This window comes from Penicillium coprophilum (genome assembly GCF_028826855.1).
Source record: "Penicillium coprophilum strain IBT 35676 chromosome Unknown utg000001l_segment0_segment0, whole genome shotgun sequence".
In the NCBI taxonomy this organism is placed as follows: Eukaryota; Fungi; Ascomycota; class Eurotiomycetes; order Eurotiales; family Aspergillaceae; genus Penicillium; species Penicillium coprophilum.
Window position 1 is genome coordinate 1511171 of NW_026622720.1, and position 17344 is coordinate 1528514.

At 49.1% G+C, this 17344-nt stretch overlaps 6 protein-coding genes across 6 annotated transcripts; 4 read left to right on the forward strand and 2 right to left on the reverse strand.

Annotated features, from left to right (window-relative positions):
* Positions 1-219: 219 nt before the first annotated feature.
* On the forward strand, positions 220-2920 carry N7500_000559 (uncharacterized protein; the record flags this gene model as incomplete). The annotated part of the gene is made up of 5 exons (XM_056671705.1): positions 220-339; positions 408-2267; positions 2321-2400; positions 2458-2607; positions 2662-2920. 5 exons carry the CDS (start codon positions 220-222, stop codon positions 2918-2920), a joined length of 2469 nt encoding a protein of 822 aa, XP_056537278.1.
* A 420-nt stretch (positions 2921-3340) lies between these two features.
* On the reverse strand, positions 3341-5990 carry N7500_000560 (uncharacterized protein; the record flags this gene model as incomplete). The annotated part of the gene is made up of 10 exons (XM_056671706.1): positions 3341-3390; positions 3444-4084; positions 4136-4395; positions 4448-4516; positions 4565-4603; positions 4650-5217; positions 5267-5471; positions 5531-5684; positions 5786-5831; positions 5890-5990. 10 exons carry the CDS (start codon positions 5988-5990, stop codon positions 3341-3343), a joined length of 2133 nt encoding a protein of 710 aa, XP_056537279.1.
* A 704-nt stretch (positions 5991-6694) lies between these two features.
* On the reverse strand, positions 6695-8157 carry irs4 (the record flags this gene model as incomplete). Its single annotated transcript, XM_056671707.1, has 2 exons — positions 6695-7220; positions 7274-8157. The coding sequence occupies 2 exons, from the start codon at positions 8155-8157 to the stop codon at positions 6695-6697; spliced, it is 1410 nt and encodes a 469-aa protein (XP_056537280.1).
* Positions 8158-8601: 444 nt separating this feature from the next.
* On the forward strand, positions 8602-11887 carry N7500_000562 (uncharacterized protein; the record flags this gene model as incomplete). Its single annotated transcript, XM_056671708.1, has 5 exons — positions 8602-8795; positions 8852-10373; positions 10434-10691; positions 10739-10883; positions 10932-11887. The coding sequence occupies 5 exons, from the start codon at positions 8602-8604 to the stop codon at positions 11885-11887; spliced, it is 3075 nt and encodes a 1024-aa protein (XP_056537281.1).
* An 805-nt stretch (positions 11888-12692) lies between these two features.
* On the forward strand, positions 12693-13425 carry N7500_000563 (uncharacterized protein; the record flags this gene model as incomplete). The annotated part of the gene is made up of 2 exons (XM_056671709.1): positions 12693-13322; positions 13378-13425. Coding segments are annotated over 2 exons (678 nt in total), but the record flags the coding sequence as incomplete, so codon positions are not given.
* A 528-nt stretch (positions 13426-13953) lies between these two features.
* N7500_000564 (DNA ligase (ATP) DNL4) lies at positions 13954-17301 on the forward strand (the record flags this gene model as incomplete). The annotated part of the gene is made up of 7 exons (XM_056671710.1): positions 13954-14018; positions 14075-16173; positions 16222-16365; positions 16413-16545; positions 16608-16713; positions 16780-17224; positions 17282-17301. The coding sequence occupies 7 exons, from the start codon at positions 13954-13956 to the stop codon at positions 17299-17301; spliced, it is 3012 nt and encodes a 1003-aa protein (XP_056537283.1).
* Positions 17302-17344: the final 43 nt, after the last annotated feature.

The following is a 17344-nucleotide window of genomic DNA, read 5'->3' on the forward strand; positions in this document are numbered from 1 at the left end:
TCTATGTAAGAGAATCCGAAAAAAAAAAAAGTTGCAATACTTATCGCTCACCGCCTTTGAACCGGTTCTCCAGTTTTGTTGCCTGAGGCCAAAAGGTTGGTGCCAGACATGTGACGTGATATCACCAGGCACCCCCCAGTCACTTGTGGCGCTTTGTAGATGCTTTGTTACTTGGGTTTAACCGTCTAAGTATAGACCTGATGTTTTTACCCTACCTCCATGACGGCCAAGGGATCTCGCAAGAGAGTGAAGACCAGCCCCTCCGGCGTGGACTCACCAGCTGGACTGAGCGGTGATGGCCGAGACCGTTCAGACTCCCAGCCACGGGGGTACAATGCCGTAAGCTCTTTGGGATCAGAATAGCTAGTTCTTCTGTCATATTTACTGATTACCTATCATTCATATAGAGCTGGTACCCCGGATCATGGTCTTCCATTGCAAGAGTGTCTAAAGCAGCCCCAGTTACCGAGGTTGCCCGTGAGAGCATTTCAGCCGCCAAAACTGTAGCATCGAGCGTCACGAACCCAACTTCTCTTCTTGATAGCTCAACAAAGAATCGGCATCCTTCTATTCAACTTACGCGAAAATCGGGCACCTCGACCAGGTCTTTGCCCGCTGACGCTACCACCACCCGAGTCAACATTGCATCGGATGGTTCGACTTCCACGACGGGCGCCGACAGCATCGAAGACTCTAGGGACGTAGAATTTGCAAAGTCCGATAAAGAAGCATCCAGCGAGAGTGATACCAAGCCACCGGAGGAACAAGCTAAGGAACAGGAGGCCGCTCCTAACGCCGATCCCAACATATCGCATGCGGGGCCTGCGGAGGCCCCCGAACAATCTAGTGGTTGGCTTTCATGGATCTATGGGCCCTCGGCTACTTCTGAAGCTGCTGCGAATCCGCCGGAATCTACACAAGTTGAGGAACACCCGCTGACCGAAAACCAAACGGCAGAGCAGGGTCCTCAACATACTGTGGAAGACTACACAGCGCGGGAAGAAGAACAAGAACCGGAATCAGAGCAGACAAAAGATTCGGTCGAGGCCACCACATCTCAGAAGCGATCGTGGCTTCAGATGTGGTATGGTACAAACACACCCAGCAAGCAAGAAGACGCACCACCTACAGAATCCACGATCCCCCCTTCCGTGAATTCTAACGAGGGTCCCGGCACAAAAATGGCACCGCAAGATCCCCCAGATCAGCCAACAGAACCAACTAGTGGGTCAAAAACCCCAGTCGGAACCACGAAATCATCTGGCTGGTCGTTTTGGTCCAAAGATCCAAACAAACTTGGGACCTCCGATGAACCACAGGAAGGTGAAGCTATCGAGGCATCAGTGGGACCAACCCAGCCATCAAAAGATACAGCACTTGAATCAAATGCGGATTCCAATGTCAAGATAACCCAGAAAGGCAGTATCAAAGTTAAGCCCCTAAAAGACAATCGTTTGAAAAATGGTACTGGGCCCATCATTGAAGGGTCTGCTACATCTACGCCGCCTCTTGAACCTCGACCAGCCGATACTGCGGCCTCAAAACAATTACAACAAATTCTCCCCAACCAAGTACTACCAAAGTTTGAAGAAACCTATCCGTTTGAGCAATCACCCTCTATATTGCAGAGCCTCGGTCGACTCTTGCATTATGGGAAAGGACCAGAGACTAGGCACGTCAGCAGGGTTAGAGATCCGTTGCAGGTGAGACGCGCTTTGGCTATTGGTGTTCATGGATATTTCCCTGCCCCATTCATTCGAAATCTTCTCGGACAGCCCACAGGGACATCCATCCGGTTCTCCAATATGGCAGCAGATGCCATCCGGAAGTACACGGAGGGCCATGGCTACTCGTGCGATATTGAGAAGATCGCATTGGAAGGAGAAGGCCGCATCACGGAGCGGGTGGATCTTTTGTGGAAGCTACTTCTGAATTGGATGGAGGAGATCCGCAAGGCTGATTTCGTCATGTTCGCATGTCACAGTCAAGGTGTGCCAGTAACGATTATGCTAGTTGCAAAGTTGATACAGTTTGGCTGCCTTGACGCCAAGCGAGTCGGCATCTGCGCTATGGCAGGTGTGAACCTTGGCCCCTTCCCGGATTATCGTTCTCGATGGATCAGTGGGTCGGCTGGAGAGCTATTCGAGTTTGCGCTACCTTTCAGCAAGGTCTCAAAAGAGTATGAAGCTGCTCTTAAATGTGCTCTCAATTTTGGTGTCCGCATCTCTTACATTGGAAGTATCGACGATCAACTCGTTTCACTGGAGGTGAGTACATATCTTGTACTCAGACATCTATCAAATAGCTAATCCGCCCCTAGTCCTCCCTCTTCTCACCCATAGCCCACCCTTACGTCTACCGCGCCGTCTTCGTGGATGGGCGAGTCCACGCCCCAAGCTTGTAAGCAACACCCACCTCATGTAGATCGACCATGCAGTGCTAATATTAGAAACACAGCCTTTCTCATCTAGTTGGCTTCGCCCTCAAGCTTCGCAACCTTGGTATCTCAGACCATGGTCTAATCCGCGAACTAAGCACCCCATTAGCAGGAAGTCTATACTCAGGAGAGGGACATTCTCGGCTGTATGATGATGAAGCCGTGTACTCGTATGTAACAGTAATGACACCCTACGCACATGCAAAACTGACACCATTTTCCAGCATGGCCATACAGTTTGCACTTGAAACTTCTTCCGTCCCAGACTCCGCGCTTAGTATCAAGCGAGCCAGCAGCTCCGTCACACCGAATCCGTATATTCTCCCATTCGCCATGCGTGGTCTCCTGGAAGAGGAATATGTACGCCAGGAGCTGCATAACGAGACTATGGAATTGCTCAGACAATTCGACGACTGGAAACCTTCTAGCAAGGTTCTGAAAGATGTAAAGTTTCGACTAGAAGGTATCCGGTCCAAGCTCTAGCTAGGCTTGTTCAGAATTAGAAAGTATCTTGCTTTGAATGGGGATTTGATATTAGCGGTTTATTAGATATGGAAATACACGTTCTCTTTCTCAATACTTGCTGCCGGTCCGTATATAAATACAATTATGATATTCGTGGATACCAAGAGTGGATACATGCCCGTATTGGTTGGTCTTGTTCGAATGGTGATAGAAGTTGTATTTCGTATGCGTATCAAGCTGTCTATCAAAAAAGGGAATCATATTTGTGTTGCACCATAGATCCTCAAAAACGCCGTTTTCCGTTGAGCATGAGATGAGAATAGTGGAGAATCGAATCGTGAGAAGAGAGGAGGGGATCATTATTAGAAAATTTAGATGGCTCAAAAGTGCTGAAAATAAACAAAGCCCAGAATGGCGAAAGAAAAGAAACCCCGTCGTTTAAACAGATGCCAGTGGGAACGCCGTTTTATATGCACCTTCAATTTCATCTGAAACAACGTTAGCATGAGAACCGTATATCACAAAAGATGGAAACACCAACCTCTCATTCCATCTAAAGCCTCGAAAGCAAGCGAGTAGTTCGACACAGCTGCAATGATCCGCTCTAAACCCTGTCGTAATTCCTCGATGAGCTGGCCGGTCGAATCTCCGCCATGCTCATTCTCAGGGGCGTCGGGTGCGAGCTGTTTCGCTACGCGCGCCTTGTAGTAGATCATGAACATAGCATAGCTACTTTGCATCAGACAGCATGCGAACGAGGGCATGGTTCGGGGTAATGGTCGACCCTGTTGCTGCTGCGGATCTAAGAGAGGCTGTGGGACGGGCAGGCTGTGGAACATGCGGGAGATCATGAGTGCGGCCTGGAGACAAATTTTCGCGGACTGCTGCGTGCTGTAGGGGAACCCGGAGGCGAATGGATACACGTATTGGGATGCGTATGGCTGGGCGTCGGTGTGGATGTCTGATGAGGTGGACGAATCGGATGGGGTCATGTATTCTGTTGAGGATGCTCGTTCAAAGGAGTCGAGGTTCGAGCACGAGCAGGAGACGTTTTGGATGCCGGGTTTGGTGCTGACGGGTGTGGTGGCGGTATTTGGATTTGCTGCGGTCAGGTCGCAATGTCTTTTGATGAAGATGGGGATATCTGAGAAGGCTCGGAAGCGATGCGTTTTTATTTGTGCACTAGGGTCATTGTTAGTTTAATTTGGGTATGAGAAGGCGAATGGCTCGAACCTGGCTAGTTTGATTCGGGATACTGCGCGTATGCTTTGGGCTGTGATGGATTCGTTGTGATCGCCGAAATCTGACGTCTGGGGTAGGAGGGGGAGTAGCTCCGCCTGTGCTATCACGGAGTTGGTCCAGGCATCAAGTTGCTGCATTCGTTCAAACATATAGTACATCCCTGATTGGGACGAAATACATTTGCTCAGATCACCAATAAACTGAGTTGCTGATACGAGCACTTGTTGAGCTTGTATCAAAATAGCCCAACCCTAAAGACCGGTTAGTGGGTAGAAGATAATGAAGAAGTTTTCGAGTGCAAACCTCTGTATCTGATGAAAATGATGGATATGGTGTCGTGAACTGCGGGTCATTGATGATGATAGCAGGCACCTAGTTCTTTGTTAGCTCTAGTCATATTTGAAGAGTTATATCACTCACTGTTGTGCTAACAATAGATCCTTGAATCACACAATAGTACTAAAAAGATTAGATCAAGAACCAATGGAAGAAGAGGGATACAAACCGTCATCCACCAGGCTCGCCGTCGAGCTTCCGACAATTCATCATTCCCCGTTTGAGCATGAAGCGACTTGTCCAAAGCAATTGCAAGAGCCTGGCCAGCACGATATCGCATCTTAAGTAAGTTACCACGTTGGGAGTACTCATAGACCGAAAGCACCAAGAGAGCCAGGAGACTCTCATAGTCCACCGGAGCTTGTGAGTGAAATCTTTCCCGACCAACAAAAGGGCGTGCGGTAGATAATGCCTGGCCGGGATCAGTTGTAGACAAGTCAAGATCACACTCTGCTTCGATTGTTGAGTTGGCAAGTTGGGCGAAAGTATGCGCGTATTTTCTACGCTGGAGTACAGAGGCCGCGGACGACGGCTCAAGGTCACTTGGGTGGGGAATCAATGCCAAGATTGCAGATAGTGCAAGACTCAGAGGCGAACGGGGCCGGTACATCATCATCGGTTCAGATGTGTTGGAACCTGGAATAGGGCAGTTCAAGGGTCGATCTCGGCACGGTGGTGATGCCCGTGGCGGAAGAATGGGGAAATAGTTATGAATGAAGTCATAATAGGCATTCAATCTGAGGATGTTAGCAAATGTATAATATTTATCGCAGTAAAAATACCTACATTTCTGGTTCGCTTCCGTACGTCCTTACAAAAAGTTGAGTGTTGTTCAAAGGTGGCGATATCAAGGGCACTTGCATATGCGACTGACTGCTATCACCAGTGAAGAAGTTTTGGAACATGGAAGGAACATCGGTTTGGAAATCTAGATGTCTCAAACCTGCGCCAGGCATAGAAAGTTCATCGATTTGGTTGAACATCCCCGGAGCTGGATTTTGGATAAGTATATGGCTTTTGTTTTTTTGGGGCATGAGTGCGACGACGTACCTTCTTCAAACTCCGGGGGTGAGGGGATAGTATTATACAAAGCATCATCTCGCCTCGATTTATGTTCTGGTGACTGGGAGGACTTTTCCTTCTTTTTGCGTGGCCCGCCTCGTTTGCTGGGTAAATAAGAGCATTCTCTGTCTTTGCTAACACACTGTAATATATGTCAGTCTATGCAATGAACATGGATCGACCCCAGATCCACAATTACAATAGCCCCTAGCATTCAACACGCAAAGCACAAAGACAACGTACATTCGCGCATGGCATCTGGCCGCCACATCGTGTTCTTGAAGCTCGGCTGGAGTAACCGATTAGTGGAGAAGTTCCTCTTTTTTTTGTTCACGGGATTTGCTCACCAGGGAAGACAGGCTACCTTGACTGGCGGTTTAGCAAACTTCTTGCGAACCGACCGAGGCGCTGTCGAGGCAAGCCCGTTATAATCCAAAGTATCGGCCATGACGACACTAAAAATGAGAGCCGCAATAATCTACAGTACCATTAATTTGAAACTGCCCGACTCGGATGTCTTTGCAACCGAATACTAGTTGAAATGGGGCATTCTGCTGCTCGAGTAATAAGATCGCAAGTTCGAAAAAAGGGCGCTGATATAGAGACTTCGGTGTGATTGCTTGATCTTCGCAAATCCCGAGCCGTGGGGAGGTTCGGGATTTGCTTTTCGCAACTAAGCAAAGAGAGATCAAGCCCAACCCCGAATTGGTGAGATGATATCAGGACGCATATATGCAGGTTGATGGGAAGATTTGTTCATGTTTCTTTTCACACCACATGGAACCCTGGGAAGGAGAGGAATGGAAAAGGGCATTTGATATTCGCAGGGTTTGGGGGAGATGGAACTTACCAATACGATCGATACCCGTATGATTCGACTCTTAAGGGTGGGAAAGATATGTAATACCATCTGAAACAGTCAATCACGTGGATCCACAATCGGCCCACTATGATGTCGCCTATCGAGGCTTTAAGAGACGCAACATGATCTATCGAATCAACGGACATTACTCGGAATCAAATTCTAACTTGACATACTACCATCAGGGATAGGCGATGCAGGTGCACTACATAAATGATTTGGAATACTTTGTTCATACTTTGTTCATAAATATTATGTACATATCCATTAGCGGCATCTCCGATTAGAACTTAAGTATGACCCTTGCCTTTGCGAGCGAGGGGTAGTTTAATGCCAACATGCCGTACACTCTCCCAAACGCTATCTCGAACTCTCACAGGGTTCTTATGTCCCTTTAAGTTCTGGTCGATTAACCACATTCCAACCACGAATTCCTCACGTACCAAGAGCCCGATGTTTTGATGATCGACCAGGTCCCAAATTTGCTCTAGAGTCGTCTCTGGCAGACGGCTACGGGACCAAATCTCCCGGACCACCAAGTTGAGAACCATATCCGAGGCATCAGGTGGCCATGACCCGTCTTTACTGGGACCGGGGCCCTCGGTGTTGATGAGAAGCCCTTTATTAGAGGCCCAGACACCTTCGTAACGTTTGCGTTCCCGTTCAAGGACTTCGCGTTGCCAACGTTTACGGTCCCCCTCCTTGTGCTTGTGGGGGTGTTTGTGCAAGGGGTTCCTGTGTCTTCGGTGGTTGACATCGGTGGGTTTCGGCAGGCCACGAAGGGTCATCGGGATGCTCTTCGGTGGACTTGGTGATCTCGATAGGTCAGGTTTGGGATGTGCGTGTGGTAAATGTAGAATGGATCGGGCCCGTCGTCGTTGGGGAAGCGGCGGGGGGACCCCCTGATAGATGGGGATGCTCGAGTTGATGCTATGGATGAGGCGATAATAGCATTAGAAAGGGCTTCCTCGCTCATGCCAATAGAGTCATCTATTGTGGTGATACTCGTAGGTGACAGGCTTGATAGAGATACATCGCTCGGCGTCGAAGGGCTCAGTTTAGAGACAACTCCATGGTTTTTGCTAGACCCTCGTGGTGGAGGCACACGCGGCGGAAGCTTCGGTTTCGGTTCGTCTGATAGCAGAGACGAATTCCGGGACTCTAGGGAGGGATGGGGGCTCGATTCTCGACTATCCTGATAATCTAAAGTGGTGCTGGATTGTTGCGATGAAGAGCGCCCGTAAGTAGCCAGATCCGAGTCAGACATCAAGGCTCTTTGGTGCAGCGGGCGATCCAAAGAACTTTGTGTCCCTCGGATTGAGCGGACGGGGATTGGTGGTGGTGGCTGTCGCTTCTCCTGTGAAGGTGGCACCCGGCTCGCATTTCGTACTGCACCTGCACCAGGTCTGGCGGTTGTCGACGGAGTGGTATCTCGTCTAGGTGACCTTGACGCAGCGAGCCGTGCGGCAATTTGGGAGGCCGAGGAGAGAGGCGCGGCTGATGGTCGTCCCCTCGCACTTAATGTACTGGGTGTAGGCGAAAGTGGCCTAGCCAACCTCCCGACCTTATCCTTCACGGATCCCGCTGCTGGGTCAGATCCAGTCCTTTGATGACCCAGAGGATCTGCCATTGGGGTGGTGATAGAAGATCCAACTTTCACGGGCGAGGGATCTCTGGAGTGGAATGCAAGCGTGGCGCCTTGTAGAGCGTCATTCCGCACCCCCAACCGCTGGTTCGCGGAAGCTCCATACATGGGAATCGATTCCCCACAATTGAGTTCGGTAGAGTTATGCGACTTGAAATTTATATCAAGTCAAGATTGTGATCATAGTTCATCTTGCAAGAGTCGTTTTTTTTTTTAAGATGTGGGAAAATGTAAGAGGCCGTGCACGCGACCGTACACGTTTCTTCTACGCGACTGCATTAGAGTAACGTGTACACGGAGTACGGAGTACGGAATATAAAAGTATTAAATCATTTTTCGATCCCATATAAAAATTGATTTCACCATTCTCTACATATCTCTCAAATTACTATGAACGGTTGTCAACGGTCAACCCCAGATTTCCAATTAGCCGAACTAATTTCGCGTTTGGAGTCTCCACTTTGCTTTCCCCTCTTAGTCTGCATCTGCTATGTGACCTGCATATATCAACGGGGAAAATGCTATCTGCTTCTCTGGAGCACAGTTGGTGCCATGCTCTCGGATAAAGACCACGATCCCGAACGTGGATCCAAAGTTCCTCAGGCAGAACTGGTTGCCGGTCATATTCAATGCTCAGTGTGTAGCAGTACCTTTCGACGACCGGAGCATCTGAAACGACATCTGCGGAGTCACACGAAAGAGAAACCTTTTGAGTGTGTCCAGTGCGGTCGGTATTTTTCAAGAACGTATGCGCGCTTGGGTGATAGCTATCGCGTCGAGTCACACGCTAATCTACACCCAGTGACACCCTCCATCGACATGAATTGAGTCATCATGCACCAGGGACGGGAGGGAAAGATCGCGCCCATCGGATCACTGTCAAAACATTCCGAGCATGTTTTAGTTGCGCAACAGCAAGAGTAAGATGTAGCGGTGGCATGCCGTGCGGACGGTGCGACACTCGCTCGCTCGAATGTCAATATCCCACGCAAAGGCGGTCCAAAGCAAAAGCTATGAGAGATTCAGCTGGACAAGAAGCCGGGGCGGAGACCGAGAATCTCAACCCCAGGCACCAAGATTCGAATGCAGGCTCTAGCCAAAGCCAGTTGTCTATATACAGGCAAAATGAACCGGTACCATCATCCAAAACTTCACTCAACGGACCATCTACTTCCGGCAGTGACCACACAAGACGAATGTCTCAAAATACACACGGTGTCACAGGCGCCTCGGCTCCTGGTTTGTATCTCCCAAATGAGATACAAGGGCCGTCTGAACCACTGCCACCAGGAGTTTACCCTGAAGATATCAACCGGACATATGATAACTCGAGCTCCAACATCCCCAAAGCGTTCCCGGTTAATTCATCTGACAATATAAGCTCTGAAACGAGGAATCCTCACCTGGGGATGTCCAATACAACAGGTGACATTGAATTGACCATGGAAAATGACCCAGAGGTGTCGCTAGAGTTTGATCCCACACTATTTGACCAGTCCATGCTTTCCACCATCAATTGGTTCCCTGGAGAGTTGCCCCCTGGTGCTCCTAATGGCCACGAACAGTCGACCAGTCTTCCCTCGCATTACAACCAATCTCTTAGCCCGAGTGCCTACTTCTCTCGGGCAGCCTGGAAACCACCGGTTGTCAGCGGGCAAATGAGTATTTTGCAAAGAGAGCGGGTCTCTCAAACTCCCCCTGTGCATGTTTCTCTAGGAAACAATGTGGGAAGGCCCAATCGAGATTCCCATCGCATGAGCGAGCCTTCACCGCATAATGAGTCAGTGGAATCCGCCATGGGACCAGCGGACTATTACGTTGATGGTGCGCCATCCAGACTTCCAAAGTATAAAAAGAAACACACGCCTTGGTCCGGCTCATCTGTGGAGCCGGTCGATATTGGCAGGCAGCTGGCCATTGAAGATAGTGAGCACCGGTTCAGCTTCCCTCTCATCTCCGAAGTACGAATAGATCGAATACCGGAAGATACAACCCGCTTCGCACAACGGATTGAGACCTCCACCTACGATGAGCTTTATCAGCACTTTGTTCAGCTATGCTGCAATGAAAGCCCATTCTTTGAGGTGTTCGAATCGGAGAGATTTCCCACCATGGACGAATGCAACCAGTTTATTCTCTACTTCTTCGATTCATTTCAGGCCGTCTATCCGATTATACATCTTTCCCAGTTTGATCCGAATACAAGCCATCGGCTCTTGACTTTGTCAATAATAGCACTCGGGTGCCATATGTCCCTCATTCCCGAGATGGAGCAATGTACAACTGCTCTCCACGAGCTGATTCGGCGGGGTGTCTACCTTGAGGTGAGAAAGGCTTTCTTATTCTTGTTCAGTCCTTTCCAGCTAATTGTTTTGTACTACCAGAAGGAAAAGAGTCGCCCTGGTCAGGCTTCTCTCGAGATATTGCAAGCCATGTTATTCAACTGCATTGGACTTCTTCACAGTAGCAGCGAGCGAGAGAAAGCCTCGGCCTTGAGCACTTTTAGTGACTTGGTGACACTCATGAAAGCTTCCCGGTTATTGGCCCCAGTGCGAGCAATACCCAATGAAGCGTCACTAGACGTAACCTGGGTATCTTGGATTCAAGATGAGGTCAGGAGACGCACCGGCTATTGTATATGGGTAAGCTTTGTCGAAAATGGGCCCTCTACTTTCATTGACGATGATAGCTTGTGGATTGTACACTTGCGTACTACTTCGATAATCGACCTCTGCTCTCCCTAGATGACGGGCTAGCTGCGTTGCCTGCGCATGAGAGGCTATGGCAAGCAAGTTCCGCAGAGACATGGAAGCCACTGTGGGCAGATTCATCTGGTAATTCTTCTTCAGACCCAAAAACCGACCAATGTCTAATTCCTCCAGCCAACGAATCCTTATACGATGCAGCCCACATCCTCTATATCGAGAAGCGAGTAGTAACCGGGATAGGAGAATTCAGTCACATTCTGCTCATTCACGCTCTCTACCATCGAATGTGGGAAGTGGGAGACTACTTTCGCCGCCCACTATCCTTCTGGAACCCAACAGCAAAGAAGCAATCCTGCGAGACCGCCATTCCAAAAGGCTCAGTCTGGCTCCCGGGAATCCCCTCGTACTCAAAATGGCGCAACAGCGCGTGCGACTGTCTCGACATCCTCCACTGGACCGCCAGCAGCACCATAGCCAAAGCTGCAGGCTTCGAACACCCAACCATCCTCCACCTTCACGCCGCCCGAATACTCCTCCTTGCTCCATTCCGCGAAATACGCTCCCTCGCAACCTCGCTGGCTACAGAAAAGCAGCGCTGGAGCAAGCGACACCAGTCCCTCGAATGGCAATACATTTGGCGCTGGATGAAACACGACCAATACAAAGCCCGGCTTTCAATCATCCACGCCGGCGTCACTCTCTGGCATGTCCGTCGCTACTCGACGAACGCTTTTCACGAGCCTGTCGCAGTGTTTATTGCTGTGCTCACATTGTGGGCGTACGGATCCTGTCATGCAAGTTCCTCCCATGAGTCCAGTCCGCATTCGCAGGCGCGTGCGGAGCCGCTCCATGAACCGAGATTTGTTCATCTTGATCGGCCATGCGATGATGAGCTTGTGCAGCTTTTTGTGAGAGAGGGCCATGCTATGAGAGGGAATGTTACTGGTGTTGGTGATATCTGTGGTCTTGAGGGTCCAGAAAGGATGCTGCGGGTCGGATGTGAGATCATTTCGGGCTTGACAGCGTGGAGTGTTTCGAAGAAGTTTGCGGCTATTTTGACGCGGTTGGCGGATTTGAGCTCGTACCACGCCTCTGACCAGAATTGCCGGCTTGATGCTGAGAATGTCTGATTTGTGTCAGGGTGAAGGATGAATGGTCCAAGGTAGGTAAACGCCTCTCTTCGTATGCTGTACAATAGCTTTTGTATTGGCCTCTTCATCTGTTTTATCATGAATTGTATGTCGGGTTCAAGATTTGTCTCTCTATCACTCATATCGAATTAGCCTAAATATCTCGTTGTCTCCCAGTGACCAAATTTATTGAGCTTAGAGTATAGTTAGTCGTCTTTTGAGAGGTCCCTCGGCTATTTGAATAGGTCGCCTTAGCCAGAAAGTGTAGCAAGCTGTCATTGCCCCTATCAACGTGCCTTCCAACGTTCCTTCTTCACAGAAGTTTAGTCTCGTATATTTCGAGGAACTTAGTGGGGCTTTCCCTTATCTTATAAGTAGTCGCAGTAACATCAGGTATTATATAAATTTCAATGTTCTGGCTTCTCTCTCTTCACTTCTTTAACGGCTTCCGATGAGACCTTGGAACAGGACCTCAATCTAAAGAAAAAGATAGTTGTCAAGGTGAGGTTTAGGTATATTCATGATACAACTGAGTGCAGTCCGATTCAATACTCTGTAAGAAACAATGCAAGCCTCGAGAAATGCTGGCCAAGCAGTATGGAAACCCTGCAAATTTGGGAGCACGATGCAACTTCCAACGTGCCAGAGGTCGCGTGACTCGTGTCGTTTGCTCCCAGCAGATCAATCCTCCCATCTGCATACCTAGGTAGAGTTCCTTTCTCTCTCTCTACACATCTCACATATTCTCCAAGGAACCATTCTATTTGCACAGTAGGCTTTGGAACCTCTGTATGCTCACAACAGGATCCCAATACATCAAAAAGGCGCCTCCTTAACTCACCTGGATATCTCCAAAATCCATATCAGTAGGGAGATTATACGCTCCGATGCGTCTTCTATCTTTGAGGTGGATCTGGACGGAAAAAAATATACACTGAAGGTTTTCCACGACAATGGCGACCCTGGATATGCCGAAAATGGCCGTGATTTAAATCGATTTCGATGCGAATCCAATGCATATGAGAAGCTCCGAGCTTCTGGTGTCTGTACCCACGGTTTTATCCCAGAATTCCACGGCTATATCGATCGAATAGATCCCGTGGCATTCAGTCCTACCTTACAACATTTCGCCCACGACAAGCTAAAGCCGAAAGCAATAATACTAGAGTACCTCCCAAATGCCGAGAGTCTGAACTGCGTGAACTACTCGGATACACTCTATCCCCAGGCAATTGAGGGTATGAAGGAGATACATAGGGCGGGCGTTCACCACCGAGACATCTACCCTAAAAACCTTCTCCTCGTCCGTGGAACCCCCGACAGGCTGGTCTGGATTGACTTTGATGTTGCAACAACTTTTACCAATCTTGGTCCTGAAGAATTGGACCTCTGTGAGTACGAGATTGCGCTTGTGAAGGGATTTGGGGAAGCACTAGTAAGGGCTCCATTCATATATTGGAAGCACATAGCATCATGACTGACAAATACAGAGAGATGACCAGGCCGAGGGACTCCCACCGAATACAAAATTTTACTAAGCGCTTCGTGTCCGGGGCTATCAAGATCGAGACGGATCGATGGACAGGAGACCGGTTTACGTGGAAATTCAAGCTGTTCGCTGCCAGTCCAGTAGAGGGAAGCGGGGATGGCTTTTCTAGGTCACAACGTATGCTCACCTTGGAAGTAGAAATAAAATCGCAATGAGTTGGGTTTGATGATTATTTCAACCTTGAATGGATAATGAGCCTTCGTCTGGGGCCACCGATATGTTCCCCAACTGAGATTCTATATATCTTGTCCGAGTTGTGTTCGTAACGGGCATCATGGGATTGAATAGAAGATCTTGAGTGAGTTTTGAATGATCCAAGCTTGGTAAAACACATTTAGACCCCATAATCATCAAATACATAAAGTGAATATATGTAGAAAAGGCGTCTTCCCCAAACTCCAGTTTTGTATAGTTCGAAAAAAGTTGGTGGAGCTCTTATCTTATCAGCAGTGCAGCCTAAAATCATCTGGGGTAGTGCAACCTTGGAGGTTCCAACTTCCCTCTCTTAACCTTTCTAATGAATTCCGACGAGATATTAGAGCAGGATCTCAAGCCAGAGAGGGAAGAAGATCTGGACGAAAAGTGAACCAAAACTCATGACATGATATCATCCTGGGTAGATCACTGATAGCTGGCAGATACCCCAACAGGCCTCACAACCGAGCTCCGACATTGCCGTTCCACGATCTATTCCTGGACCTATTCAATCCATTGAGCGAGCTCAAGAAAAAGCCTTCAGGGCCTACTCCGGCTCGCCGAAAAGTTGGTCCCCATGGAAAAGGTGCTGCGAGTCTCAACCCGTTCGAGCGCCGGCGTGATGTGATTGAGCGCTTCATTTCGCGGTGGCGCAAGGATGTCGGCGACGACATTTACCCCGCCCTTCGACTGATTCTTCCTGACAAAGACCGTGATCGACCTATGTACGGGATCAAGGAGAAGGCCATCGGCAAGATACTCGTCAAGATCATGAAGATCAACAAAGAATCAGAAGATGGATACAATCTTCTGAATTGGAAGCTTCCTGGCCAAGGGGCTACAGCACGTATGGCAGGTGATTTTGCTGGAAGATGCTTCGATGTTCTCTCGAAGCGGCCCATGCGGACCGAGCCGGGCGACATGACGATCGAGGAAGTCAATGAGAAGCTGGATATGCTATCTGCTGCCTCGAAGGACGATGAGCAACTTCCAATCTTCGCGGAGTTCTACCGCCGGATGGACCCTGAGGAAATGCTGTGGCTTATCCGCATCATACTTCGGCAGATGAAGATTCGTGCTACCGAGCGAACACTCTTTGATGTTTGGCATCCCGATGCCGAGAGCCTGTACAGCATTTCTAGCAGTCTGCGACGTGTGTGTTGGGAGCTGCATGATCCCAATATCCGGCTTGAGGGAGAGGAGCGTGGTGTCGCGTTGATGCAATGCTTCCAGCCTCAGCTGGCCCAATTTCAGATGCATTCTTTCGATAAAATCATTGCTCGTATGAAACCAACAGAAGATGACAACGTGTTTTGGATCGAAGAGAAGATGGATGGAGAGCGTATGCAACTCCACATGGTGCCTGACGAGTCCATCAAAGGTGGTCGGAAATTTGGCTTCTGGTCGCGCAAAGCGAAAGAATATACCTATCTATATGGAAATGGTCTTTATGACGATAACAGTGCTCTGACAAGACACCTCAAAGATGCTTTTGTGGATGGGGTACAGAGCATTATTCTCGACGGCGAAATGATCACCTGGGATCCTGAACAGGACGCCATGGTTCCTTTTGGCACGCTAAAAACCGCGGCGCTAGCGGAGCAACGCAATCCTTTCTCGAATGGTCCACGACCATTGTTCCGTGTGTTCGATATCTTACATCTCAATGGACGCGATCTAACAAAGTACACCCTTCGTGATCGTCGCAAGGCCTTGGAGAAAACTGTCCGACATGTCCATCGCCGATTTGAAATTCACCCTTACGAGGAAGCCACCACCACCACCGAAGTTGAAGCGGCTCTGCGAAAAGTCGTGGCTGAGGCGTCAGAAGGTCTCGTGCTGAAGAATCCACGCTCTCCATATCGACTGAACGAACGCCATGATGACTGGATGAAAGTCAAACCAGATTATATGACCGAGTTTGGAGAGTCTCTTGACGTTGTTGTGATTGGCGGATACTATGGCTCGGGTCATCGAGGAGGTGCGCTGTCCAGTTTTCTCTGCGGACTACGAGTTGACGACAGCACACAAGCGCCCGAGAAATGCTGGTCTTTCTGTAAGGTCGGTGGTGGGTTTACAGCCGCTGACTACCAGGAGGTTCGCCACCATACAGATGGCAAGTGGAAGGTGTGGGATGCGAAAAATCCGCCGACTACCTACATCGAACTGGGTGGCGGAGACGCCCAGCATGAGCGTCCAGATATGTGGATCAAACCATCCGACTCAATTGTGCTGTGCGTGAAAGCTGCATCTGTCGCAATCAGTGATCAGTTCCGCATGGGATTGACATTGCGCTTTCCTCGCTTTAAGAAATTACGCAAGGACAAGGACTGGAAAAGCGCACTCTCGGTTCAGGAGTTCCTTGACCTAAAGTCCAATGCAGAGCAAGAACACCGGGAGAAAGAATTTTCTGTTGATCACTCTCGGAAGAAGCGAGTAAAAAAGGCCACTAAGAAGCCGCTCACAGTTGCTGGGTACGACGATAATGTTGATGTCCAGTATCTTGGACCTTCTGGACATGTCTTCGATGAGCTTAACTTCTGTAGGTGGCTTGACTGCGTGCCGTTCCTACTGCACATAATACTAATAGATGGCCTTCTAGTCATAATGACCGAGTCGACCGTCCCAGAAAAGAAAACAAAGGTTCAGCTAGAACAACTTGTGAAGGCTAATGGTGGCAAAATTTATCAAACCAAGACAGCTGCCGTGGACACGATCTGTGTTGCCGAGCGAAGTGAGTTTCATTCTACACATGAAATAACCAAGCTAATGTTTCGGCAGGAACGGTCAAAGTAGCTTCATTACAAAAAAGTGGAGAGCAAAATATCATTCGGCCATCTTGGCTTATTGACTGCGTCAAACAGAATGAAATAGATGCAGGTCTGCCAGATCTGCTTCTCCCGTTCGAGCCAAGGTATGTTTTGACACTCAAAGGAGGCTCAGGGATCCACGAAGCTAATCCATCGATTTTTGTAGACACATGTTTTTCATGACAGAAGACAAAGAGGAAGAAGTCGCAGCAAATGTTGACAAGTTCATGGACAGTTATGCCCGCGACACAACCGTCGACGAGCTCAAGGATGTATGACCTCTAGCGAAACAACGAGAAACAAGCACGGCTTTGACTAAAAAGTATTCAAACTTGCAGGTGTTCAAGCAAATGGAACAAAACCAAGACCAGCCCGACCATGCCCCGGACTCAGGAACCGTTCAGAGAATCGAGACTCTCATCCAGGACAAAGTAAACGCCGGCTACACAGTTCCCTGCGGATGGCTCTTCCGAGGCCTCAAGTTCCACTTCTACTCGAACGGCGATCAATCGGACAAACCAGCCTCCCGAGAATTGAGGAAGGAATGCCAACGCCTCCACTTCGCTCGCAACACAGCCCGGTTCGCGAGCGCCGAGATTGCCAGCTTATTAAAGAGCCTGAATACCACACACGTGATAGTCGACCCGGAGACTCTGTCTCCAGCGGACATATCATCTCTCCGGAAATCTTTGGCCGCGAAGCCGGGTGCGAAAATGCCGCATCTCGTGAACGTGAGCTGGGTGGAAGAGTGCTGGAAAAACCGCACTTTGCTAGACGAGGAGAGTAAGTTGTAACATCCTTTCCGTATCGGGCTATTCGGGGCGTTCTAACGCGTGGCAGGATTCCCGGTTCCGCGATGAAATCGTCCGCGTTCAGATCGCTTGATGAATTATGCATTTTCTT